Source organism: Nicotiana tabacum, chromosome 2, assembly GCF_000715075.1.
Source record: "Nicotiana tabacum cultivar K326 chromosome 2, ASM71507v2, whole genome shotgun sequence".
Classification (NCBI taxonomy): Eukaryota; Viridiplantae; Streptophyta; class Magnoliopsida; order Solanales; family Solanaceae; genus Nicotiana; species Nicotiana tabacum.
In genome coordinates this window covers 16,911,269-16,938,584 of record NC_134081.1, presented here as the reverse complement: position 1 = coordinate 16,938,584, position 27,316 = coordinate 16,911,269, and the positions used below count along the sequence as shown (strand labels likewise).

At 36.8% G+C, this 27,316-nt stretch overlaps 1 protein-coding gene and 1 long non-coding RNA gene across 2 annotated transcripts; both read left to right on the top strand.

The window, feature by feature from the left end:
• Positions 1-5,016: 5,016 nt before the first annotated feature.
• Positions 5,017-9,083, top strand: LOC107808902 (putative E3 ubiquitin-protein ligase XBAT31). Its single transcript, XM_016633495.2, has 8 exons — positions 5,017-5,345; positions 5,565-5,624; positions 5,815-5,886; positions 5,979-6,100; positions 6,282-6,422; positions 6,502-6,609; positions 7,433-7,691; positions 8,321-9,083. The coding sequence occupies exons 1-8, from the start codon at positions 5,163-5,165 to the stop codon at positions 8,720-8,722; spliced, it is 1,347 nt and encodes a 448-aa protein (XP_016488981.1). The 5' UTR covers positions 5,017-5,162; the 3' UTR covers positions 8,723-9,083.
• A 14,970-nt stretch (positions 9,084-24,053) lies between these two features.
• LOC107809061 (uncharacterized) lies at positions 24,054-27,089 on the top strand. The gene is made up of 3 exons (XR_001653328.2): positions 24,054-24,635; positions 26,173-26,244; positions 26,328-27,089. It is a non-coding gene; the product is annotated as an uncharacterized LOC107809061 (long non-coding RNA).
• Positions 27,090-27,316: the final 227 nt, after the last annotated feature.

The window sequence follows — 27,316 nt, the reverse complement described above, 5'->3', positions numbered from 1 at the left end:
GGGAAATATCTACATCATCCGATAGGGATGCAACCCTACAGTCTCTAATCAGATGATCCCCCAAACCATCCACATAATGATGAACTCTAGCCCTCATGGTACGTACTATATCTGGTGTATACCTTGCCAAAGAATTAAACTTATGGCTATAATCCCTCACACTCATATCCCCCTGCTTTAGGCTAAGAAATTGGTCAAGACGGGCCTCCCGAACCTCCCGTGGCAAATAATGGGCTAAAAAGGCCTCAAAGAAGTCCTCCCACTCTGCTGGCAGAGCATCAGGTCCTCTAGATCTCTCCCATGCCTCATACTATAGGACGGCTACATCACGTAGTTGAAAAGAAGCCAACTCTACAGCCTCGGTGACGGAGGCATCCATCACCCTCAATACTCTATACATATGGTCTATAAAGTCCTGGGGATCCTCAGTGGAACTGGATCCTGTAAATAATGGAGGGGCTAAGTGAAGAAACTCTCATACCGTCGAGCTTCCTATCCGATCTCTCCGGGCATCTGCTCCTGACTCTAGCTGTCGCTCATGAATAGAAACCATCCTAGTCAGCAACTGAACAGCCTCCCTCATCCCCTGCTCCCCAGTCTCTGATGGGGGAATAATAGGTGTTGGAGGTCCTGTGTCTCTAGCTGCCTCAGGTACCAATGGAACTGGTGAGGCTGGGGGTACTGCATCTCCCTGGGCTCCAACAAGTGCTGGGGAAGCTGAAACTAGGGGTACTGGAGACTCACTGTGAGCCTCTAAGGGAAATCTATCCCTCGGACCCGGTGGGGAACAACTGGTACCTTCTCCCGAATCCATACCTATCTCTCGCTGTGCCATCTCCTGAGCGTAGGTAGCCTGTTAGATAGGAAACACAAAGCACGATTTAGATTTCATATGTTCTTATAACTTCGCTCTATAGCACGATCTATTAATTGAAAGAAATGTAACCATTCCTAAATGCCTCATAGCCTCCTGATTATAAGTGTGGTGCACAACACACCCATAAGCAAGACTCTACTAGACATGGCTTGTGGACTCCCTAGGATACTACCTGCTCTGATACCAAGTTTGTCATGCCCCAAACTAGGGGAGGCACGACTGGCACTCGATACTGTATTCGATCGAGTTACCCACTAAACATACTAGCTAACTAGACTGGGGGCCCAACAGATCGGGCAACACAACATCTGAAATACTAAGCCTGGACCGTAAGGTTATGACATGAATAACAATAAGCCATATAAACATAGGTAGACAAGCCAAAATAATAAAATACTAGCTGGATGATGAGGCCGCGACTGAAGACATACATGCCTGCACACCTATATATACATGCCAAGCCTATGGGCTGGAGACTGAAAGCAACAAAAAGAAACCCAGAATATTGTGTCCACAATAGCCTCTAAGAGTGTCATAAGCACTGTCGGGATAAGGCCCCAACTATACCTAAACTGTACAACAAAAGTAACCATCCTATGAAAGCTCCAGGAAGAGGTGGAGCTTACCAACTCAAAGCTGAACCCCGAAATCCTAGCGGAGGGGTCGATCAAAGTCCCTACCCGGACCTGCACGCACGAAACAAAAATGCAGTGTCCCCAGGCAACGGGACATCAGTACAAATAAAAATGTACTAGTATGTAAGGCAGAAAGTAGAATCATACATAGCTGATGTAAAAAGGTAATAAAGATACCACCTGACACTGAAACTCTGATAGCCTCCATGGCCGACATCCGACCTCATAGTAATAAAATATGCATGGTATGCTCGTGTAATCGTATGTCGTGAATACATATATATTGATGTAAATGCATGACATACCCAACCAAATGCTAGCAATGGCGGTCTCTCCCGGTAGCTAACCGGTATCATATTGCCAACATGTGGCCATCTGTACAATATATATAGTCTTTCGGGCAAATAGGCCACTTTCCTCCGATTATAGCTCGAAGTCCATGCATAATATGTCATGTATTATATGAACTTTGAATGCACATAATAGGCCATAACAAGAACTTAGCCAACCTTAGCTCATTGGTACTTTTATTCTCATAATCTCATAATCACCTTCGTATCGCATACAAATGTCTCGTGGAACCTCATATCTTTTTTAATAAGTTTGAAAACTTAACTCGACTTTTAGAAAGATAACTTAACTCTGAATATGTTCATAAAAAGCTTAAGGTGCTTCACTTAGTCCTTATACCTGATTTCTTGATAATTAGTAAAAGAAAGTATTTCAAAAAAATCAAATGTTTTAGTAGTTTAAACATAAAAATTATATTTGAGAATTTTGAAATCGACGTGTCACTTTAGAGATTTTAAAATACACTTTAACAAGGAAGAAGGACTGATCGCAAATACTAAATGCCTTTATTTTTAAGTCACACAACCCAAAGACGAATAAGAATTCATATATATGGACATATATTTAAGAAAGCCGACAAAATGACATATATAGATGTCGAATACCCTTTTTAACCGAACGAGTGGAATATCAACCTAATAGCATCATGAAAATACTTTAGCTACGATACCAATGCCTTTCACAGAAGGTCTTTCTAGCAACAGAATAGTAAAATATCACATTTGGCGTCTTAGGAATTTCCCAAAATTCGTGCTAAAAGGAATGACGAAGCTTAGCCTTAACATACCTCTCCAACGAACGTCCGAATGCCTGTAGTTCCTTCACGAAAGTTATTTCTTACGTCCTAAGCTTCGAAACCACTATATATATGCAGCTTATACGCACCTATAAATAGTTCATAAATGAGTTTAAATCGGCAGATTTGCCATATGACCCTAACTTGACGAAACGCCCGTAGAACTTTGTAAAAACGATCATAAAAGAGTCCCAAGATGATTACCTTGGCAAACCAAGTATAAATCCTGAAGAACCAGCAAGAACAACAATTTCCTATCTTCCAAAAATAGCTCCAAACACAGCTAATAGAAGGGGAAAACGATTGCAAAGCGTAGAGATTGTGCTTCTAGGCACGGGGGCAAACTTTAACGATAGAAATCGTTAAAAACGCACCTTAATCACTCAAGAACACCATGAAACCCTCTCTTAAGCTTTCTCACTGTTTTGGGACGAAGATGAAATGTTTTGGGGTCTTAAAAGTTAGATTTTCCGACTTATACCACTTGTTTGACCCGACCCGGTTCGCGACCCAATTTCAGCCTGGATAGTCCGCGGTCAAACAGTCATAACCTTTTACTCCAATGTCGGTTTGATGTGAGATTTCTTTGGTTGCAAACTAGACTCGTAGACCTTCGATGTGGTAGGTTGTGGGTCCCAGAACTCTTTATATATTGGGAGAAATGATCTGATACATTTGACCTAAAGTTTAGAAAATTTATTAGAGAAATTTACGAAACTTTGCCGACCTTTATTTCGCAATTTGCTTGACTCCAAAACTTAACATGTGACCAGTATGATATTATAATATCTCATAACACATTATTCTTAGCATATTATACACTCTTAGTCTTATCCCACATGTGCTAGTTAACTTAAACCTTCCGAACGCGCGGGGTGCTACCCGAGCCATTTCTTTAACCATGAACCTTTGTTTAAGGGATTCCTTTGACTTAAAGCTTTAGTTTAGTTCCTTGATATTACCACACATTTTCAGTCATATTCTCCCAATGTGCTATACCCAAATCATATATACCTAATATAACCACGCCACGTTACGTATATTACGTAAGAGAAGAGAGAAACACCTGGGGACTCACACTTCAGTGACATCGTTAAGTGGCCTTCCAGCCCTGGGTATCAAGTTGTTGGTTTCATCCCGAAGGTCGGCTTCATGGTCGATAGGTAAAGCCATGAATCGAGGGTTTGCCATTGCTGATTCGGAGTTGTAAACTAGTGCATATTGCGGATTTGTATCAAACAACCACTGTTATCCTTAGCCCCATGGTGGGCGCCAAACTATTTACCCCGAAAATCGGATATAGTTGAATTTATAAGTAGTTCTAAGGATATGTGATATAGCTTGACATAAATCATATATAGAAGTGAAAATGTTTAGATTCTTGGCTATAGAAACGTGATATAACTTATTGAACAAGAAGAGTAAGTATGCTGAATAAAACAAGCTCAAGAGATTTATTCTTCAATAAATATAAGTAGTCTTTTCTTACAATGTGTGAACGTGCTTGTGCTTACAAGGATTCTCCTCTTTATAGTAGATGGATCTTACTTTATTTTTAATAAAAAAATATATAGTAGAGAACCCATGATGAATTGTCTCTTCCTCGATTCCTGCCAAGATTCTCTCCCCTAGTGCGGTTGCAACGGCTCCTGTATGCGAGCTCGATACTGGCTCGAGCTCGGTATTGGGTCGAGCCCTTGGCCTTGAGTTCCAGTTCGACATCCGGGGTGAGTGTCAATCGGTCTGTGTATCTCCAACAACCTTCTCGTTGCCTTTGCGGTTCGATTTGGTCATGGGCTTGATAATGATACCGAGCTGATTTATCGATCGGTCTTGGAGCTCGAGGCTTGTTTGTACTATCCTCGGAACTCGTCTCGAGCTCTCACTTCGATCGCTTACCATTCGAACTCGATCAAACGTACGGAGGCCGAATTCTATTTCAACCGTATATATATATAATCATATATAATTGTGGGTATATACACACGTACTCAAGGTTATACATAGTATATACACGTCATTGAAATTAATTTTCTCTAACTTAGACATATATTGAGTTAAACCAGGTAAATTTGTGGAGGGTGGCTAAAATGTGCTATATTATCCTTCTCAATTTTCAGAGGGTGTCATATTTCCTTTCAAAAATTGAAGCGGAATATTCTTGATACTATTCAGTCCAGTAAAAGCGAAATCCAAAAAAGTAAAAGACGAAAGAAAAGAAGGTAAAAATAAAAAAAAGTTCTGACAGCTGCCCGATAATCCACCAAACAGCAACGGGCACCTACCCGATCTCTTACCGGGCAGGAACAAACTCCGAGGTTACTTCTCCACTCCTTTTTTAACCTTTATCTCCCTCTTACACTACCATAACTCAGCGCCTAGCGCTTATATTTTACTCCCACCACACACACACACACACACACACCCACCCGTGCCCCTCCGCCGTGGTGGGTGGCGCGTGATATCCACTCGCGGGGCACTTCACCTCAATGCTAAGGAGGTGATGGGGCAGAAATTGAGTTGTGTACAGCAACCCCATGAACATGGACTGTTCAGTGCAGTCCAAAATGGTGAGCTTGAAAAAGTTGAAGCTATGATTAATGAAGACCCAAATGTGCTTCATTTTACCAGTGTTCGTGGGAAGCTCTCTGCACTTCATGTTGCTGCTGCTAATGGACAGATCGAGGTTGGTTTTTCATTTTCTTGAAATAATATGTTATCTTTACTTTCTTATTCTTTTTTTTAAGGTGATGTATTAAATGTTAATGGCTCTTGATCTTTGATAAGTCATTTTGGGTTTTCCCATTTTGCTTGGTTTTGCATTTCTCGAAAAAAAAATGTAATCTTTACTTTCTTGTTAGTTTTTTCATTTTGCTTGTTGGTTTTGAATTTTGATCATGGATAGGTGCTATCTGTGCTCTTGGATCGTGGGGTTAATCCAGACATTTTGAATCGCCATAAACAGGTAAGTGGAAGTATTAGTGGTGGTGATTCGTCTGTTTCTGGTGTATTTTGGCAATTTTATACTCTACTTCTCAAGAAGTTTCATTTTGTGATGTTCATTTGTTTGCAAAAATGTCCTTTTTTTAAACACTTGGCATAGATAATTGTTGAATTTGTTTTTTTTGATTTGTTTCATTGTGGAAATATTTCAGACCCCATTAATGTTAGCTGCTATGCATGGAAATGTGTCCTGCGTGGAGAGATTAATTCAGCGAGGTGCTAATGTAAGTGAATCTTTGCAAATTTTCTTTCATGATAGTTTCTTTGACTGATTGAAATGGGTAGTTAATTGGTTTTTATTGGTCGAATGTTTTAGATTTTAACGTTTGATTCACTACATGGAAGAACCTGTTTGCATTATGCCGCTTACCATGGCCATTCTGACTGCCTGCAATCGATCCTTGCATCCGCTCATTCGGCACCTGTTGCTCAATCTTGGTAAGTTCCAAGGCTAGTTTAGTGACATTTACTTCAAAAGACGACTTATTTTTTATCTACCCTGTCAAAGTCCCCTTTTTTTCCTTTTGTGATGCCTTATAAAGGGCTTCATGTATTAGAGTATTATCACTTTATTAATGAAGGGCTATATGTTTACTCTTTTGCTTGGATCGGAGTGCAGGGGATTTGCGAGATTTGTGAACATAGGAGATGGAAGTGGTGCAACTCCATTGCACTTGGCAGCCCGTCATGGTAGACCAGGATGTGTCCGGATTCTTCTAAGCAATGAGGCTCTTGTCTGTGTTTCTACTGGTGGCTATGGGTATTAAAACTTAGCCAGAGTGGTTTTGTAACTTTAGTGATATATATTGAAAGTCATACTGACATTAAAAATTTTGTAGTCGTCCAGGAAGTACACCACTGCATTTGGCAGCTCGAGGGGGTTCTTTGGATTGTGTGCGGGAGTTACTTGCTTGGGGTGCAGATCGACTTCAGAGAGATTCTTCTGGGTGAGCCCATATGCACTTTCTTCAAGTTATCTGGCTTTGTGAACTAAACATTATATACTTTTTCAAGCAATGTGGGCTTCTGCACTAACCATGTGCAGCAAGTATCTTAGTTACTTCTTGATTATTTTACATTCTTGATCTCTATCATTCTATTTATGAAGGTTGACACTTTCAGAATATGAAGTCATCACAAAGTAAATTCGCTTGTTGTTTTCATTCTATATCTGTATTATCGTGCTCTTTTTTGAATAATAATAATAATAATGACAGTTAGGGTAGGCTGTCATTATGATTATGAAAGGGAGCTTTGGAGCAACTGTAAAGTTCTCTCCATGTGATAGGTCACGGATTTGAGCCATTAATGCTTGCATTAGGGTAGGCTGTCTACATCACACCCCTAGGGGTGCGGCCCTTCCCCGGACCATGCGTGAACGCGGGATGCCTTGTGCACCGGGCTGCCCTTTTAATAATAATGACAGTTAGACAAGAAACCAGAATATAAAGTCACCACAAAGTAGTTCCCTTAAAAACATCCAATTTACACTTTGAATCTTTCTCTCAAAAAATATGAGGTTCAAGCTAAAAGCAAGATGAAAAATGTCAAGGAGAAATTGGGTCTGAGTTACATACACGGAGACCATCGGTAACTTCTAGATTGTCAAAGTCTGTCGTAGTCGAAAGCCTTACTTTCGTTAACCCTTTCCCGTAACTTTCATTTAGTTATTCCAAATTCTTTCAGTTCTATTTGTGGTATTATTCAACTCTTTGCAAGTAATCCTTTTTCGAATATGGAACTAATCAGTTGTAAATGGGATCTCTACAGGCGAATACCTTACTTAGTTGCTTTGAAGTACAAGCATGAAGCATGTGGTGCTCTCTTAAATCCATCATCTCCAGAGCCTTTGACCTGGCCTTCGCCTTTGAAGTTCATTACTGAGCTTGATGCCGAAGCAAAAGTTTTACTAGAGAATGCTCTTATTGAGGCGAACAAAGATAGAGAGAAGTTGATATTGAAAAAGATAGATGTCTCACTTACATCACCTTTGCATTGTGATTCTGGCCTTGAGAGTGATGACTTTGAGGTAATAAGTTTCAAGCCCTATAAAACATAAGAAATTAAAAAATTAACAATTAAATTATTCTGCATCGGCTGCTGCAATTGTTTGCCTGGACTTGTATGTTTGATATAACATTTTGCCCAAGAAGTTACGCTTAGAAGTTTGCCGTGGAGAATAAATAAATGGGTGTACGTATAGGGTTATGACACTGTTGCTTGGACGCAATGACGTATCTTGTTAAAATGTGTAGACATTTGCAGAGGAGATTATCGTCATTTCATTTTCTTTTTGGGTAATGTGGTAGTAGAAAATATGCGATGTGGTAGTTGGATAAATGTTAACGAACCACTTCTATTATTCGGCTCTTGTTTGTTATTACAACATACCCAGTGTAATCCCACATGGTGGGGTCTGGGGAGGGTAGTGTGTACGCAGACCTTACCCCTACCTCGTGGAGAAAGAGGGAAGCCATAATTTTGCATAACATTTGAATTGATGGTTGGCTGTTATGTTTCATCAAGGACTCATCTGGTTTAGTTACAACTCTTTCTACTAATCAGCAAATGAAGAAAAAGGAGATTTAGTAACACATTTATGTTAGACCTTTTACTATGAATCTGCTTTTCACAAATCGTGTTTTTGTTTCCAAACAGGGCAGTGATTTTGAGCTGTGTTGCATATGCTTTGAGCATTCCTGCACAATTGAGATTAAAAAATGTGGCCATCAGATGTGTGCTCATTGCACTCTAGCCTTATGTTGTCACAATAAGCCCAATCCTACAAGTAACAGTGAGAAGGTTCCTGTATGCCCCTTTTGCCGGAGCGATATCACTCATTTAGTCGTGGTCCAGAATAAAATAGACAGTTACGACGAGGAATTGAGTCCCTCACGGCCAAGAAAATCAAGAACATCTTTCAGTCTTACTGAAGGTGGCAGCAGCAGCAGCAGTAACAGCTTGAGAGTTTTGTCACCCTTAGCCTCATTCGGGAAGTTGGGTGGTCGCCATTCAGGCAAAATTAGTGCAGAATGCATTGAAGTGTTTGCCAAGCCTTAAGAATCAATTCCAATGGGACGATGGTAACTAGTCGTCTATTCCTTGATATCCTCTGCTGAACCGTCAGTCTAAATTTAGCTATCGAGGAGTCTTGTTTCCAATATACCATACATATATATATATGCATATCTATATCTATAGAGGGCCGGGAGGTTTTTGGGGGGGGGGGGGTGAAGAATACTTTTGAGCTGTTTCAATAGCAGCTCAACTACCCCTTAACAATTTATAGGGACTTAGATTATGGAGCTGCTTAGATTATGGAGCTGCTGCATACAACTTGCCATGTCTCCAATAGTTTTATGAAGAACATTTTGTAGTATTCCATCTTTACGAGAAATGTTGTTGGACTTATTGGTGGTTATTCTTTTTCTTTGTTGTGAAAGAGCCTCTAGTATGCAATCCCCTCTATAATGCGATCCATCGCTTTTAGTTTGGTCGAGTATAAGCAGAAATGTTACAGTTGAGTCATTGACTGTATTTTCTGATTCTAAGATTTGTCAGACTAATGTGTGTTTTTGGATAGTCAGCCCAGTGCACTAAGCTCCCGTTATGCGCATGGTTCGGGAAGGGTCGGATCATAAGGGTCTGTTGTACGCAACCTTACCCTGCATTTTTGCAAGAGGCTGTTTCCACAGCTTGAACTCGTGATCTCCTGATCACATGACATCAACTTTACCGGTTACGCTAAGGTTCCCTTCTCCTTAATTACAAGGATATATATTCTTAATTACAAGGACAGTTTATATGAATCTTGTATCTAGATATAAGATACTGACAAATCCAAAAAAATGTACCAATCATCACTAACTTTTTCCCAACAGAAGCATGGTTTGGATTACCTGATAGTGCAATCGAAGCACCTAATTATTCCTGTTAAAGTTTTTGTACAAATGCATGGAAAGAGTCTAACGCATGCTTATTTTCAGGGGTCAACCTAAGGTAAAGCTGAAGATAAGAACATAGTATTATTTTTATTATGGAGAATTTCAAACACTAAATGGGATCCTTTAGGCAGCCTTTAGGAAGGTGAAGGTCTGATGGCTCCAAAAGAAAAGAAAAAAAAGAAGAAAAGAGAGCGTGAGAAGACGCAAAGTTGGTAGTCTCTAGCCAGTGGAGATACTAGGAAATTATGTTTCAATAGGAAATTATGTTTCAATTTATGTGAAATCATATAATTGGATACGGAGTTTAAGAAAAAATAAAGATTTTATGGTCTTAAATATGCCATAGGCAACAAGATTTTTGAAACTTGTAGTTTTAAATATGGTATAACATTTGTAGCTGTAAAAGCTTTTCACAAAGAGTAAAATGGGAAGTTGAAATTAAATTGTTTTCAAATTTAGAAACCAATCATTCTTCTCGAAACAGATTAAAAAAAATAATAGGTTTACATAAACTGGAGCGGGGGGAGAGTACAAGTATAAGAATTTAAAGAGGGGAATCTTATAGAAATGTATCAAAAAAAGATATCTTTTACCAACAACTAGGCATTTTTAGTCATGCTAACAAAAATAACCAAAAATATTACCAATAATATACAACATTAAAAAACATAGGCAAAAAAAGATTTTTTAATGGATATTATTGCGATTAGTTGAAAACACATAGACGAGACATTATATAAACTTGGAAGTGAATTAGACTAGTTTGGAGTCAAAATTCATTACCACTGATATACAATATTATAAAAAATAGGCAAAAAAGTTTTTTTTCTTCTTCCAATGTGTATGGTTGAAATCATTGAAAACATATAGATGAGTTAACACACAAAGTTTAAGCAAGATTGGAGGTGATTTGGACTGGTTTGGTATCGAACATAGTTAAATCAGTTTAGAAAATCTTCTGCGACACATGTATCACACGCGCAGGTATACATGGACATACATGTGATACACATTGATACACATATGATACATATGTGATACACAAATGATACAAAGTGTAATACACATATTATCTTTTTTTATGTTCATCTTTTACCTTGAATTTTTAATTCAAACCACCTCAAAACCCCACCAAATCATCCCAAAACTAAGATTAAAATTTCTTAAGATGTACCCAATCTATTCCAACAACACCCACTCAAAAGAAAGTAAAACTTTAACCTTTTGTTGGCTACAAATAACTAATTGGCTAATATTTGTAGTATTTGGCTAATAGTGACAATAATTTATGAATTAGCTAATTTTTATACTAATTTACTTATGAGCGGACATACCGGGTAGTTTCTCTTTAACACTTTTGATATATGCACCAATAAGTTCTTTGAAAATTTTGACTAAAAATAAGAAGAAAACGAGAAAAAAGAAAAGGAGAAAAGAAAGAAGAAAAGGAAAAAAGAAAAGAAGCATAGAAATAAAAAAGAATTGGAGAAAAAAGAGAAAATTTTTCATAAAAATTACTATGGGCAGGAAATATAATTAGTTTGATGGGTAGAAAAATAAATGGATAGGTAAAGGTAAATAGTTTTATTTTTGTGGATAACTGTGTCATTCACCCTTACTATTTAGAAGCGTCAGTAAGCAGGACTTCGTCGTCCTGCCTGTCCACACAGGGTTAATATTGGAAATGTGTGCTCTTGTGGAGTTTTTGACCAATATTGTCCCTTATTTTTGAGGGTATGTCTATTTTAGTCCCTTAGGTATGCTAAAGTGCAGCACTTTTAGTCTCACTGACACAATATGTTCAAAAACTAACGGTGTTACCCAACTCTGATTCATGAAGTAAATCTTCTGCTCTGAATCAAAACATTTCCTCTCCTTTTATTGGATAACACAAATTATCACTTTAATTCCTCATTTTTAGATAATGTCTTCTAAAATTTTGACCTTGAAAATATCCCTTTCTATGCCAGTTTTCAATAAGAAAATAATACTATATAGCTGCTGTAAAAATAATAGTCGAAAAAATATATAAAATTTGTATATATATATAAATAAAAATTTCGGTTGATTTTTCCAAAAAGAAAAGTTAAAATTTGAAAAAAATAGAAGTGTCAGGATCACTACTAGGCATATTATTGAAGTAAACGAATAACCAAGTTGTATTATCACTTTTACCCCGTGCCAGAAACTATTTACATATGGTAGTGAAAAAAGTATATAAAATTTGTATAATTTTTGTATATTAACATATACAGTGTGTGTGTGTGTGTGTGTGTATATATATATATATATATATATATATATATATAAATTTTTATACATTTTCGGTTATTATTTTTGCAGCGGCTATACAACGTCATTTTTTCATTGAAAACTGGCACATAAGGGGATATTTTCAAGGTCAAAATTTTAGAAGACATTATCTAAAAATGAGGAATTAAAGTGATAATTTGCGTTATCCAATAAAAGGAGAGGAAACGTTTTGTTTCAGAGCAGAAGATTTGCTTCATGAATCAGAGTTGAGTAACACCGTTAGTTTTTTAACATATTATGTCAGTGAGACTAAATGTGCTCCACTTTAACATATTTAAGGGACTAAATATATTCATGGCTATATTTAAGAAACCAAAATAGACATACGTTCAAAGAAAAGGACAATATTGACAAAACCTCTATTTTTGTGCTTTTAAGTGTACGATTTTGTATGGATGAAAATTTTTACGGTGTACTTTGCTTCAAACACGTGCTGTGCAAATTCTTCAATCTTCCCGCTCTCCTCTTGCTAGACTAGAGATCTCTGTTTGTTTAACAAAAAAAAAAGATGTCTGTTTGCTCCTCTTCGTTTTCTTCCTTTTAGGTTTCGAATTAAAATTGTGTATTTTGGGTTGAGTTCATTGTTATAGAGTTTGTTTGTTTCCATCTCTCTTTTTATCACGAATATCTCTCTCAATTCCATCGCCATAGTTGACGAAGAAGTGAAGAACATAGGTCTTCTGAGACTTTGAAAATCCTTGGTTCTACTGAGAACCAGCTGGCTCAAATGCCTTTCCTTCCATACTGGCGGACGGCGCCCAACAACTCGACTGTGAGTCCTTTTCGTTTTCCTTTCAGATTTCGTTTTTCTCCTTCTCTATTTCTATTTTCTCTCTGAAATAGCGGCACCATCTTAGTTCTTGTTGATTAGTTCTGTGTGTCTCTTTTTTCCTTTCGAAAAGACACCTCTGTAAGTTGACAAGTTCTGTTTAACAATTATATTCCGAGTATCGTAAAAGAGGAAAACCCCAAAATCATACATGATCTTTGGGTTTAGACTCAAAGGCATACATATTCTTTTACGTGGAGCACTAATAGTACATTTACTTTAATAAAATGGTGCACTTTTAGTCATAACACTGAGAAAAATCCCCAAAACATATATTATTTTTGGCTTTAGACTCAAAGTCATACATATTCTTCCACGTGGAGCACTAATAGTCCATTTACTTTAACAAGTTGGTACACTTTTAGTCATAACACTAAACACATTTTAATTTTTAACAGAAATCTAAGATCTGACAAAATATATGTTCCCTTTATTTTCTTGTTACCGAAAGAAATAAAGATGACAGATTTATCTAGATAGCAAAAAGTAAATATACATAGAATTTATTTACTATTTATCTATTTACTATACGTAAATATTTTACTAAGAAATATTAAACACCGTTAATTTTTATTTGCAATGATTTTTATCTAGATAACCTCAAATGTTATCTAGATTTTTTATTATATACATAATATTTATTTTTATTTTATGTATATTTACTATACGTTGACTCCCATAAAATAAAAAAATCTAATAAATATATATTTATTTTATGTCAACGTATAGTAAATATTTATTTACTCTCAGCAATGATTTTACGTATATTTATTTTATGTCAACGTATAGTAAATATTATGTATATAATAAAAAATCTAGATAACATTTGAGGTTATCTAGATAAAAATCACTGCAAATAAAAATTAACGGTGTTTAACATTTCTTAGCAAAATGTATATTTTACGTATAGTAAATAGATAAATAGTAAATAAATTCTATGCATATTTACTATTTGCTATCTAGATAAATCTGTCATCTTTATTTCTTTCGGTAAACAAGAAAATAAAGGGAACATATATTTTGTCACATCTTAGATTTCTGTTAAAAATTAAAATGTGCTTAGTGTTATGACTAAAAGTGCACCACTTTGTTAAAGTAAATGGACTATTAGTGCTCCATGTGGAAGAATATGTATGACTTTGAGTCTAAAGCCAAAGATAATGTATGTTTTTGGGCTTTTTCTCAGTGTTATGACTAAAAGTGCACCACTTTGTTAAAGTAAATGTACTATTAGTACTCCATGTGAAAGAATATGTATGAGTTTGAGTCTAAAGCCAAAGATCATGTATGGTTTTGGGCTTTTCCTCACCGTAAAATAAGCCAAGTTGATTCGCAGTTTGCTTAAAGTATTTGCTTTGATACCTCAATGTTAATTATTATGTGTTGTAGAAGAATTAAAAAGCTCATTTTTCTTGGTAGAAAAGGGTTTTTCTTGTGGGCATTTACAAGTGAATTGGTAATCGAGAATTTGAATGCCATATGATTTTTTGTCTGAGTTAGATATCACGGAACAATATTGCTATATGGTAGAGATAATGAAAAGGTCATCAATCACACAAATAGCATAAAAAAACTTAGAAGAACAAACGGACCAATAATTTCAAGATTTAACTAATCCTCTTCGTTTGAGCCATGGTAGCTTGTACATCACTTTCAAATTTCTTTGATCCTGTTCACAAGTAAATAGCAGCCACCGGAGAGTGTAACTTGCATAATGCTGTTAATATGAAAGGCCTCTATGTGCATGAAATATGAACCCATTAAGTGAAAATAGTTTTCTTCTAAAGTTAATGAAAAAAAGTCATAAAAACTTATTAAAAAAAGGAGCAAATTCCATGTCGAGCCAACAAATAGATGGCTCAAGCTTAAAGTTTTAGTCAAACTTACCTTACAAAAATTGAACCCTAAACTTGATTTTGCAAAATAAGAACATACAGGAAGTTGTAGGTGGAAAAGTGGGGGAAATTGAATCTTTATAATATCAAATTTAGATGCACCAAAAATATTACAATATCGGAAGACGAGAAGTTTTTGAAAGAAGGAAATAAAGTGCAACGGATGAGCAATTAAGTCACAAAAATTGGAAGGTTTGAGATGACGTTAAACGTGACCTTGCCGCGATCTACGATTTCATTGTTAATCCCATGGACCCGTGCCTAAGTGAATTCGGTGAGTACTTACTTCAGTTAGGATGTTATTCCATTAGATCTGGTTTACTTTGTTTAAAATCTCCATTATGACAATCTATATGTTGGTGTAGTGTGATCGTATTTGTTGATAGACTTTTTTTATTTAGGAAATTTTTAGGGCCATCTTGTAGGAAGACTAGCAGATACAACTGCACCAGTTCAGGAGAAGGCTCTCGATGTCTTCATTTGTTACTTGAAATATTGATGTTGAGGCTGGGAGGTAATGCTTTAGTTCATTTAGTTTTAATTTTATTTTGCTTCATTTGAATAAGTAGTAGATATGTGAAAGAAGTATGTGATGCAATAGTGGCAAAATTCTTGATCGGGAGGCCAAAGACAGTGGAGAAGGTGTGGATGGTGTTTTTTTGCTTTGCATAGAGTTGGAGGCCACTGAGGCAATTTTGGTATGCTCTGTCAGTGATATTTTAGCAACTAGGTTGTACTCAATATTGTCATGGCCGACTTTTGACTGACGCCATGACGATATTGGCACTTTATTCCACTTTTCTTCTCATTGATTGAACATTCTGGTTTTCAGTATTTACTTTGCAACAAGTTATAAGTGACACATGACGCTTCTCTAGATATTTAGTGTATGCTTGTGAAGTTAAATCACGAGTTTTATGTTTGACAAGCTAAACAATATAAGTTGTATGTTATGGAAACCTGTAGTGTCGTATTGATCTCTAATTATTCTGTAGAGTCATTAACAACTGGTAGATCACCCAAATCTCATCAACTAATTGGATATTGGGGGGCTGAAGGAAAGAGGTATTTAGAGGCTACCTATGTAAGAATTCCTACCAAATAGAAGCGTACACGGTCATTTTTCAGTAGTGTATTTATTGTTCTTTCTTGCCAAAGAAACTGCACATAGTGCTTGGACAGCTCAAGGATGGCTTATTCGCATAAAGAATCACCAGTTCAGGTATTTTATTTGAATATCTTCTGAAGTTCTCTTCCTATTTTTTCATTATAAAATTACTGGAGTATAAACTTGAGTATAAACTTTTGGCCAGATATTCCCTCATTATGTAACCCTATTAGTGTTGTCATTGTATGGACTAACTGACCTACTATTAGCATCAACCAGTACATAGGAGAACTGAAATAGATGACGAGTATGAATGAGTTCTAATTGTGATGTTTATCCGTAAGAGAAAAAGTTCAAAACCACTAGAAGTGAGTTTAGTTTAGAAACAATCTGAGAGAAATTGTTACCAGGTAGTGCAAATTGCAACTAGATATTACCTGACTGTATTCTGCTGAAATATTAAAGAGTGATTGGGATAAAGTACTCAGTTGATAATTACATGACCAACTAACACTTTGGATTGGACGAATCTTACTTCTGGAAGCACATTTTGAGGGGTCAGAACTCTATAAAAGAGTTTAATCCAAATGTTTAACTTTCATAGTTTTGCTTCTCATTTTTTTCATTTGACGTCCTTAAAATAATTTAATGTGGAATGAAATTCGTTGTTGAAGGTGAAGAATCAATAAAGTGGCTTCAGTGTAACGAGCTAAAACTTGTTTCTTCATGGAGTATTTTCCTAAATGTTCCCATTTATTTTCTCCCATTTTTTTGCCAGAGATCTTTGTTTGCTGATATTGGTTAGGGATTTAATTTCTTTCTAGCCTCCAAGGAAAATATCCGCATTATAAGAAAACGAAATATTTCTAATTCTTTCCTGGATTAAAAATAGTTTCTTTCCTAACTTTTGACCATTGTGGGTCATTTCAGATCAAATTTCAAAGGGTATCTACGTGTTTCTAAGATATTTATTGCGAACCCTTACAAGTTTTCACGAAGTTGTGCGAACTAATTGGTTTTTTTTCCTTCGTTGCAGTTTATTTAGTTAATAATCTTGGAATTCCAATATTTCTTGGATGGTTAGCTAGAATTTTGTATGTAGCTTAGAGAACTTATTCTCATTGGGCTACCTTCTTACCTTCTAAAATTCGTCAGTTAAATATAGTACACTTACCAAAAAGTTCTAGGTGGAGAATGGTGTGGAGTTATCCTATTACTCCACCGAGTTTTGAATCGTGCGCCATTTGTCCTCAGGATATCTCATTACAGGTACGAAAGCATGAATTTCAAATAAGCTATTGCAAAGGGGCAGTCGTTCTCAGGTTAAGAAATTGACCAAACAACTGGGACTGGTGTTTTTGCGCTATAAGAGAGTTCATTTAGCTTGACATCGTGCTCAACCCCCTTCATCTCTCGGACTCTCCGTCAACATTGACTATTACCCGCAAAGGATGAAACTTATGACTGTTGGTTGCTAATATAACGAACAAGTTAGTATTTGTCCAACCTACAAAACTTAGTAGAAATGGAATACTTACTTTATTTATCTTTTTCCCTTTATCATTTTTTTTGGTGATCCTGCTATTCATTTTATTGACTCTCTAGCTGAATATAATCTCTCATGCTCAGTAATCAAATAGCTGATCGATGAGTTTAGAGATGGAGATTTGCTGTTTGCGAATTAAGCTTAATTTAATCTTTCTAAAAAAAATAAAAATTTAAGCTTAATTTAACCAAATGTTTGCTGGTTTTCTTTCGATGACAAATTAGGGTTAAATTGTATAAATGAGACTGACCAAACATGTTTTGCATGATGACTTTTATACTAATATTGAAAGAGGGAGCGGTAGGCCGTCCTTCTTGGTAAACTTAATAACATTTTAAATGTTTTGTTGCTGCTTTAACTTTATCTTGATGTTTACTTGTCCATTTCGGAAGCTGCAATTAGAAACATATTTCGATCCTGATTCTATGGGGAGAGATCATGGTTTATAGTGATGCATGAATATCTTTGTTAACAAGTTGTTAATCTTTGTTTAAAAAAGGAATATCTAAATCGAAATTGCTGCATTATTTTTTTTATACTTTTTTACTTGATAACAGATCACAAGTCTGCTTTATTCCGGAAACAGTGAAGTGTGGACACATAAAAATTGCTACCTTTATTTCTTCAATTGATTAGTTCTGCAACTTAAATTTTTATTGAGTGGTATTTATTTAGTGATTGAGTTAAAAACAGATTTGCCTTTGGCATATTTTATTGCTATGAACTTTTCAAAGAAGCCTTGAGAATGTAACTTGAATTATTTTTAAAATTAAATTTAGTAATTTTGTATCTTGAGTTTAGGCGCGGGTCCGCTTTAAAATCGTCCGCCCTACCCTTAAGGGCCTCTTCGTCGTCCTGCTTCCGCAAATTTACGAATAAGTCCTTTTCGTTGTCCTGCTGGGCTACTCTACACTTTATGTGCAGATCTAGGTGTTGCCGATAGCAGTGATTGCTAGAGAGCTGTTATTTGTATCTGCACGGAGATTTCGAGGTAGCACTGTTGTCCCCATTCGTAGGCCTTGAAGTCTGTTCCCTTATCTCATTATTACTACTATTTAGTCTTTTAGACAATTCTGGATTTTGTTCAGACTTTTTAATTATTCTCTATAAAGCTCATGCACTCGATGACTCTAGATTTTGGGATGGTTTTCAGTTGTATAGTCGTTGATTTCAGTTATTTATGATATTCCACTATTGAGACTATTTTCTTACTGTTATTGATGTTTATTTCTACATATGTTATTGTTGGCTTGCCTAGTAAACGCTATTAGGCACCATCACGACTCCGATGGGATTTTGGGTCGTGACTCTAAATCATTGCGTCTAATCATAGTTAAGACTCATCACGTGGTCATAAAATCAACGAAAACACAAATCAATAATTAACACAATCCAAGTAAGGCATACTGTAAGCCTAATTTTACCCATGCATGATCATAATCTAGCTAATGCATATACGCTCGTCACCTCGCATATACGTAGTTCCCAAATCAAGCAACAAGTAGCAAATAGATCACCTATCGAGAGAATTTCCTCTAACAAGGATAGACAAGAGACTTACCTCCACCCTGGATGACCTTCAACCTTCCAAAACTGCTTTTCCTTTCAAATCCACCACCAAATGACTCGAATCTAGCCAAATATTACTTAAATTAGTCAGTACAAGCTATAGATTCAACCCCAAACAATAAATCTTCAACCTTTAATTAAATCTTAAAAGGTCAACAAAGTCAATCTAGGCTAAAACATCCTAGAAACCTCCAAATCTAAATCCAGACATACGCCTAAGTCCAAAATCATCATATCAACTAAATTGAACCATCAAAACACCAATCCGCAATCATCTACTCGTAAGTCAAACATTGATCAACTCTTACAACTTAAGCTTCCAAAAATAGAACTAAGTGTTCCAATTCACTCTCAAACTTTTCCGAAACCAAACCAACCATCTCCGCAAGTTACAAAACAACAAGCAAACATACGGGAAGCATTAAATAGAGAAATGGGACTCAAATACAGTAAATAATTGGCCAGGTCGTTACATTCTCCACTTCTTAAACGAATGTTCATCCTCAAACGGGTTTAGAAACATACCTGGGATGTCAAAAAGATGAGGATATTTGCTATGCATATCATGCTCGGTCTCGGAAGACATCTTCTCGACCGGTTGACCTCTCCATTGAACCTTCACTGATGCAATCTTTAGATCTCAAGTTCCAAACTTGCCTATCCAAAATGTCCACCGGCTCTTCTTCATAAGCCAAGATTTTATCCAACTGCACTATACTGAAATCCAACACATGTGACTGATCCTAATAATACTTCTGAAGCATGGAAACATGAAACATCAGATGAACTTCTGACAAGTTGGGTGGCAAAGCGAGTATATAAGCAACCTAACCAACTCTTCCTAAGACCTAAAATGGACCAATACAACGAGGGCTTAACTTGCCCTTCCTCCCAAATCTCATCACGCTTTTCATATGCGAAACTCAAAGAAGAACCTTCTCACCCTACATGAAAACCACATCACGAGCCTTCCTATCAACATTACCCTGTGGCCTGGATTGTGCTGTACGAAGCCACTAAAGTATCAATTTCACCTTCCCCAAAGCATCACGAACCAAATTTGTGCCCAACAACCTAGCCTCCCCAGGCTCAAACAAACCAATCAGAGAATGACATCGCCTCTCGTATAATCCCTCATATGGAGCCATCTGGATACTAGAATGATTGTTGTTGTATGCAAATCCATTAATGGTAGAAACTAATACTACTGGCCTCCGAAATCAATAACACAGGCCCTCAACGTATCCTCCAAAATCTGGATGGTCCGCTCGGACTGTCCATCAGTTTGAGGGTGAAATATAGTGCTCAGCTCAACTTGATGCCCAATTCACACTGAACGGCTCTCCAAAAGTGCAAAGTAAAGTGAGTGCCTCTATCCTAGATGATAGACATATGCAAACCATGCAACTCTCTGATGTAGATTTTAGCCAACTGCTCCAAAGTGTATGAAGCCATGACTGGAATGAAATGTGCATACAAGGTCAGTTAGTCCACAATGACCTAAACAACGTCAAATATCCTCAATGTCTATGGAAATTCAACCACAAAGTCCATAGTAATGCACTCCCACTTCTATTCTGGTATATCTGACCTCCAAAGCAAACCATCTGGTCTCTGATGCTCATACTTGGCCTACTGACAATTCAAACATCGTGCAACGTAACCAACAATGTCCTTCTTAATACTTTGCCACCAATAATGCTGCTTCAAGTCATGATACATTTTCGTAGAACATGGATGAATAGAATACATCGAACTATGAGCTTCCTCAAGAATCAACTCTCTCAAACCATTCACATTAGGAACACAACTCTGAACCTGAAGCCGCAATACACATCAATCACCAATAGCCACTTCCATAGCACCACCAGACAACATCGTGTCCTTAAGGACAAGAAGATGGGGATCATCATACTGACGAGTCTTGATGCGCTCAAACAAGGACGACTGCGCAACGAAAAGATCGAGAATCCTTCTAGGCTAAAAAATATCACATCTCACAAATCAGTTAGCCAAGGCCTGAACATCCAATTGACAAAGGTGATCCATAGCAGGAATATTGGCCCAAATCCCCATGCTCTCCATCTTCCTACTCAACGCATCTGCTACCACATTCGCCTTCCCTTGGTGATACAATATAGTGATATCATAATATTTCAACAACTCCAACCACCTCTGCCACCTCAAATTTAAATTCTTGTGCTCGAACAAATGCTGAAGACTCTGATAATCAGTGTAGACCTCACAAGACATGCCATACGAGTAATGTCTCAAAATCTTCAGCGTATGAACAACATCTGCCAACTCCAAATTAAGAACCAGATAGTTCTTCTCATGGGAATTCAACTGGCGTGACGCATAGGAAATCACCATACTATCTTGCATCAACACACAACCAAGACCAACACGTGCATCATCACAATAAATAGTATACATCCCCGATCATGAGGGAAATACCAAAACAAGAGTTGTAGTCAAAGAAGCCTTGAGCTTCTAAAAGCTCTCATCACACCATCTTAATGGAGCACCCTTTTGAGTCAACTTGGTTAATGGAGCTGCGATAGACGAAAACCCTTCCACAAAGTTACAATAGTAACCGTCTAACCCTAGGAAAATTTTAATCTCTTTAGTGGTAGAAGGTCTAGTCCAACTTTAAACTGTCTCGATCATCTTCGGATCCACCTTGATCCCTTTACTAGACACCACGTGGCCCAAGAATTCCACCGAGTCAAACCGAAACTCACACTTCAAGAACTTAGCATATAACTTCTTCTCCCTCAATGTCTGAAGCACAATCCTCAAATGCTACTCGTGCTCCTCCTTACTGCGGGAATATTCAAGAATATCATTAATGAATGCAATAACAATATAGTCCAAATAAGGCTGGGACACATTATTCATCAAATGCATGAAAGTTGTTGGAGCATTAGTCAACCAAAAGACATCACTAAAAACTCATAATGATCATAACGCGTCTTGAAAGCCGTTTTAGGAATGTCTAAAGCCCTAATCTTCAACTAGTGATACCCCGATCTCAAGTATATCTTTGAGAACACCTTAGCACCCGGAAGCTGGTAAAATAAATCATCAATACGTGGGAATGGATACTTCTTCTTGATGGTAACCATGTTCAATTGTGGATAGTCAATACACATTCTCATGGACCCATCATTCTTCTTAACAAACAACACCGGCGCACCCCAAGGTGATACACTAGGCCTGATGAACCCCTTATCCAATAACTCATGCAACTGCTCCTTCAATTCCTTCTACTTAGCTGGAGCCATGCAATACATTGGGAATAGATATAACTTGAGTGCCCGGTGCCAAATCAATACAAAAATCAATATCCCTATCGGGTGGCATGCACGGTAGGTCTGTAGGAAACACATCCGAAAACTACCTCACTACTAGAGCAGACTAAATAGTAGTAGTATTAGCACTAACATCTCTGACAAAATCTAGGTACGCCAAACATCCGTTCTCAACCACCCATCAAGCCTTCAAAAATGAGATCACTTTTCTAGGACTACAACCAAGAGAACCCCTCCATTCCAGCCTTGGCAACCCCGGCATAGCCAATGTCACAGTCTTCGCATGAAAATCAAGGATAGCATGGTACAGATATATACAATCCATACCCTAGATCACATCAAAGTCTACCATATCTAATAATAGAAAATCCCCCCTGATCTTGAAACCACACATAGTGACCACACATGACCGATAAACTCAATCCACCATAATGGAATTCCCAACTGGTGTGGATATATGAACCGGGGTAACAAGAAAATCACATGCCATATCCAGACAAGAAGCAAAGTATGAAGACACATATGAATAAGTAGAGCTAGGATCAAACAATACCAAAGAATCTTTGTGGCACACAAAAACAATACCTGTAATAACAGAATCAGAAGCAACAACCTCTGTCCTTCCTGGAAACGCATAACATCTAACCTAACCTCCACTAAACTAATCTCCCCTATAGGACAATCACGTCTTGGATGACCTCCAACCCGAGCTGGCTGAATGGGTGGTGTAGAAATCGGCACATCAGTCATAGTCTAATCTCCCTATTGCCACGAACCTCTACACAAGATGGGACTGAATTTCCTGACGTGCCCCAAGTTCCCAAACTCATAGCAACCTCTATCGGAACTGACTGAGGGGCCTAAATCCGATCCCGTGAACCAGTATATCTACTAGAAGAACCTGGTACAAATGAACTCTGAATAGCTGGAGCGCGATGAGAACTCTGCATTAGAAGTGCACTGAATGAAGACTGCACGGGAGCTCCTCGACTAGGTGGTGGTGCATGATATGTTGGCCTACTAGAATGGCCTTTCCCAAATCGACCTCAGCCTCCAGCTGAGGCACCAATGAAACTACCCGAATGTCGGGACCTCTTGTCCATATTGTGCATCATCTTCATAGTCTCGCTGCGGAAGCACTCAACATGACGCGCTATTTCCACAACCTGATGAAATGAAGTCCTAGTTTCTACCTCTCTAGCCATAGCAAGGCGAATACTGTGGTGAAGAACATCAATGAATCTCCTCACTCTTTTCTCCTCGGGAATCAAAATAGTAGCATGACGAGACAACTTTGTAAACCTCATTTCATAATCAGTAAATGACATCTGACACTATTGAAGATGCTCAAACAACTCTTCTCTCCTGGTGTGGGGCACAAACTTCTCCAAAATGACCCTGAAGAATTGAGCCCGAGTAAGTCGAGGGGAACCAATTGCTCTACCCTGCTCAAAAATATTTAAGCTTAATTTAACCAAATGTTTGATGGTTTTCTTTCGATGACAAATTAGGGCTAAATTGTATAAATGAGACTGACCAAACATGTTTTGCATGATGACTTTTATACTAATATTGAAAGAGGGAATGGTAGGTCGTCCTTCTTGGTAAACTTGATAACATTTTAAATGTTTTGTTGCTGCTTTAACATTATCTTGATGTTTACTTGTCCATTTCGGTGGTAGCAATTAAAAACATATTTCGATCTTGATTCTATGGGCAGAGATCATGGTTTATAGTAATGCATGAATATCTTTGTGAACAAGTTGTTAATCTTTGTTTAAAAAAGAAATGTCTAAATCGGAACTGTTGCATTATTTTTGTTATACCTTTTAACTTGATAACAGATCACAAGTCTGTTGTATTCTGGAAATAGTGAAGTGTGGACACATAAAAATTGCTAGCTTTATTTCTTCAATTGATCACTTCTACAACTTAAATTTTTATTGAGTGGTATGTATTTAGTGATTGAGTTAAAAACAGATTTGCCTTGGTATATTTTATTACTATGAACTTTTCAAAGAAGCTTTGAGAATGTAACTCGAATTATTTTTTAAATTAAATTTAATTATTTTGTATCTTGAGTTTAGGCACGGGTCCGCTTTAAAATCGTCCGCCTTGCACCCACCCTTAAGGTACTCTTCGTCGTCCTGCTTCCGCAAATTTCCGATAAAGTCCTTTTCGTTGTCCTGTTGGGCTTTTGATGTTGCATCAACACTATTTTTATCATATTTTACATAGTGTAGCATTGGAAACTAAAACCTTCCGCTATTGGCATGCGCCTCTTCGTCTCTTTGGTTACTTATGTGGAAGCTAAACACGCTCTTGCTTTTGGCGATGTGTAGCTCTGCAACTGCATTCTTTGATCTTTAACCTCAAGGGTTATATCATATAGTTTACCGCAGAATAAATTTTAAAACATGCTCTCTGTTTCGATTTGGTCTCCGCTTGCTGATAGGTCAGTACTCTAGCCTTCGTCTTTCATCTCCTCCTTTATATTTGTATGCCTGCGTTAATAGACTACAAAGGGTTTTGTTTTGATTTTCAGAAACTAATAGAACTAAATGCTTCTACTTATGGATTTGATGAAGTGTTTTTAAAAAGGTCTTCTAGATATTTTTCAATGTTTAATTCCTTGTCTATTTTTCTTATTCTAGAAACATGACAACTTACATTTTATTTATATGGTAATCTGGTGATTTCACTCATTTGTTAGGGTGGCCACCATTTGGGTTTTCTTTTGCCTCATAATGTCTATTTTCGATCCTTTTCCTCACCATGCTTTGCCCTGCGCTCTTCTGACTATTATGAATCTTCTTCCTTACTTTGTTTAATTTTCTCTTTATGCCTACTTGGTCACTCTGTTTTCTCGTTGTGAACCACGACATAATGACAAATTAATTTTGTCTTATTTGAGGTTTGCTGGATTTGTGGTGGGATAATGTTCCCCAATGAAAATTGTTGTCAGAACACAAGTTAGTTGAGCATGTAACTGTAATTGGAGAAGTTCAATACTTTTTTTAATTTTTGGAGAAACTATTATTACTTATTTGTTTAATATTTTTCTTAAAATTATATTTCTATAAATAATTGAGCATGAATTGAGCAGTTTTGTTACTCTCGCAACATGGGGTACCATGTGATTTTTCCAATTGAAGTACAATTATTGAAATATAAGTTGTAGAGGTACTTCCTCTATCCTAATAGGCTCGACTCCTTTTTTTTCTATCTATGAAAAAGTTTATATTTTGCTTCTATTTTAAGAATCCAATTACTCAAGATTTCTATTTGATATTTTAAAAGCATAACCAACTGGTTGACTTTTGGTGGGTTCTCTAGGGTTGATTTGGAATAGGGCTTGAGAAATTGAACAAGGGAAGAGAAATAAAGAGAAGAGAGAGACACACACGGGAAAAGAGAAAGTGATTGATACTGCTAATGCTCTTTAGCATAATTAGCATCTGAATTTATATATGTTTAGAGCATTTGAAAATGTTAGATCTATCTAATAGATTTTGAATCAGTCTCAACTCTAAAGTTTGAAACTCTCATAAATTGCATGATAACAACGAGAAATAAGTATTTATGCATGCTGCTAATTAATGCTTTTTAGGTTGATATGCATTTGACTATAAATATTAGAGAATTTAGTGGCGTGATAGTGTTAATGATGTAGGAGATAACTTCGAATGGTTTATTATGAATGAATACTACAGTAACAATTAACCTAGCTAACAGGTTCAATGTTCTTAAATTGTTTCTAAACAAGAGTGTGGTGTATTTAAAATTTAGAAACTTTGTGACTAACCTAAGCGTCTTTTTTATTTTTTAGTTAAATATATTTGATCTAGCCAACTTGAGAATTGAATGAATTTGTGACTAACCTAGCGTCTTTTTTATTTTTTAGTTAGAAATATTTGATATAGCCAACTTGAGAACTGAATGAATTTGTGTGATTTCAGTCTGAATTTGTTATTTGTTGCTCCTGTTTGAAGGGTCTACCCACACCCCATAGCGATAGATCTCAATGACCAAACAAACGCCCTCACTTGCTTAAGGAACTGCTGGTAAGAATGCTAAACGACGTGAAATATATGAAAATAGTTAGATTTGGATTTTAATGTAGACAATAACTTAATTCTACTTGTAGGAAACCAATCCCAAAGGATGTCATGAGAATGGAAAAGACTCTAACAACAGATCTAGAAGCAAAAATCAAGGAGGCAAGAATCAAGATGTAACTGCACGTTCTATAGAAACTGGATATTCAAATCAACCATTAACAGAAGGTATAAATCAATCAGCAGAAGATGATCAATCAATCAATATAGAAGATCAATCACGTAGATCATTTATGAAATGCATCAATCAATCACGTGGATAATTTATGAAAGGCATCGATCAATCAGTATAGAAGATACTTTGAAAATATTCTTTCCAACGACCCACAAGGAAAAGGAAATCAAGGAAGCAACGAAAGGAAAAGTCCATTCTATTTCTGAAATGAAATCATCTTGATTGATTCACAAAAATCAACTCCCTTGGGTTGCTTCTCAATTATTTCACTATCACGCTGTGAAGAATGAGAGCCAATTCACCATATATATTCTACAGAAGACGTCAGGGATTCATATACTTTGATCAAACCAAAATCAATCTATTTGTCCTACTTCAAACAAGCACGGTAGTCTATCATAGATTTCTTGTGTAACTAAGAAGAGAATAGAGAGAGAGAAAAGATCACTGATGAGGCATTGTATCAATCATAATAGAGAAGAACAAAGTGATCAAAAAGCCGTTGGTGTATAACAACATCAACCCATATGTACTAAGTCACTTCATATTTGAAAGAGATTACCCTTGCAACCCAAGGGGACTAGACGTAGGATTCACCCTGAATCCGAACCAGTATAAAAATACTCTGTGTCATTTAATTTCTACAATTTTCTTTCTTATACTTTGTTTCGAAAATATCAGTCGACTAGAATACAAGTTCGTCGACTACCTCGAAAAAGAAAGAATAGTTTTTAATTCACCATCATTTTGCACTTTCAATTGGTGTCAGGGCTAGTCTCACACTTTTTGCTTAACAACTTGTGAGAAAAGATCATGGCAAATCAAGTAATTGTTGGAGCACTC

Bases quoted from the DNA above. Each gene is read 5' to 3' on its own strand.
- LOC107808902 (XM_016633495.2), top strand. From the start codon at position 5,163: ATGGGGCAGAAATTGAGTTGTGTACAGCAACCCCATGAACATGGACTG. The intron at 5,346-5,564 runs GTTGGTTTTTCA...GATCATGGATAG, and splicing joins CTGCTAATGGACAGATCGAG to GTGCTATCTGTGCTCTTGGA. The intron at 6,101-6,281 runs GTAAGTTCCAAG...ATCGGAGTGCAG, and splicing joins GCACCTGTTGCTCAATCTTG to GGGATTTGCGAGATTTGTGA.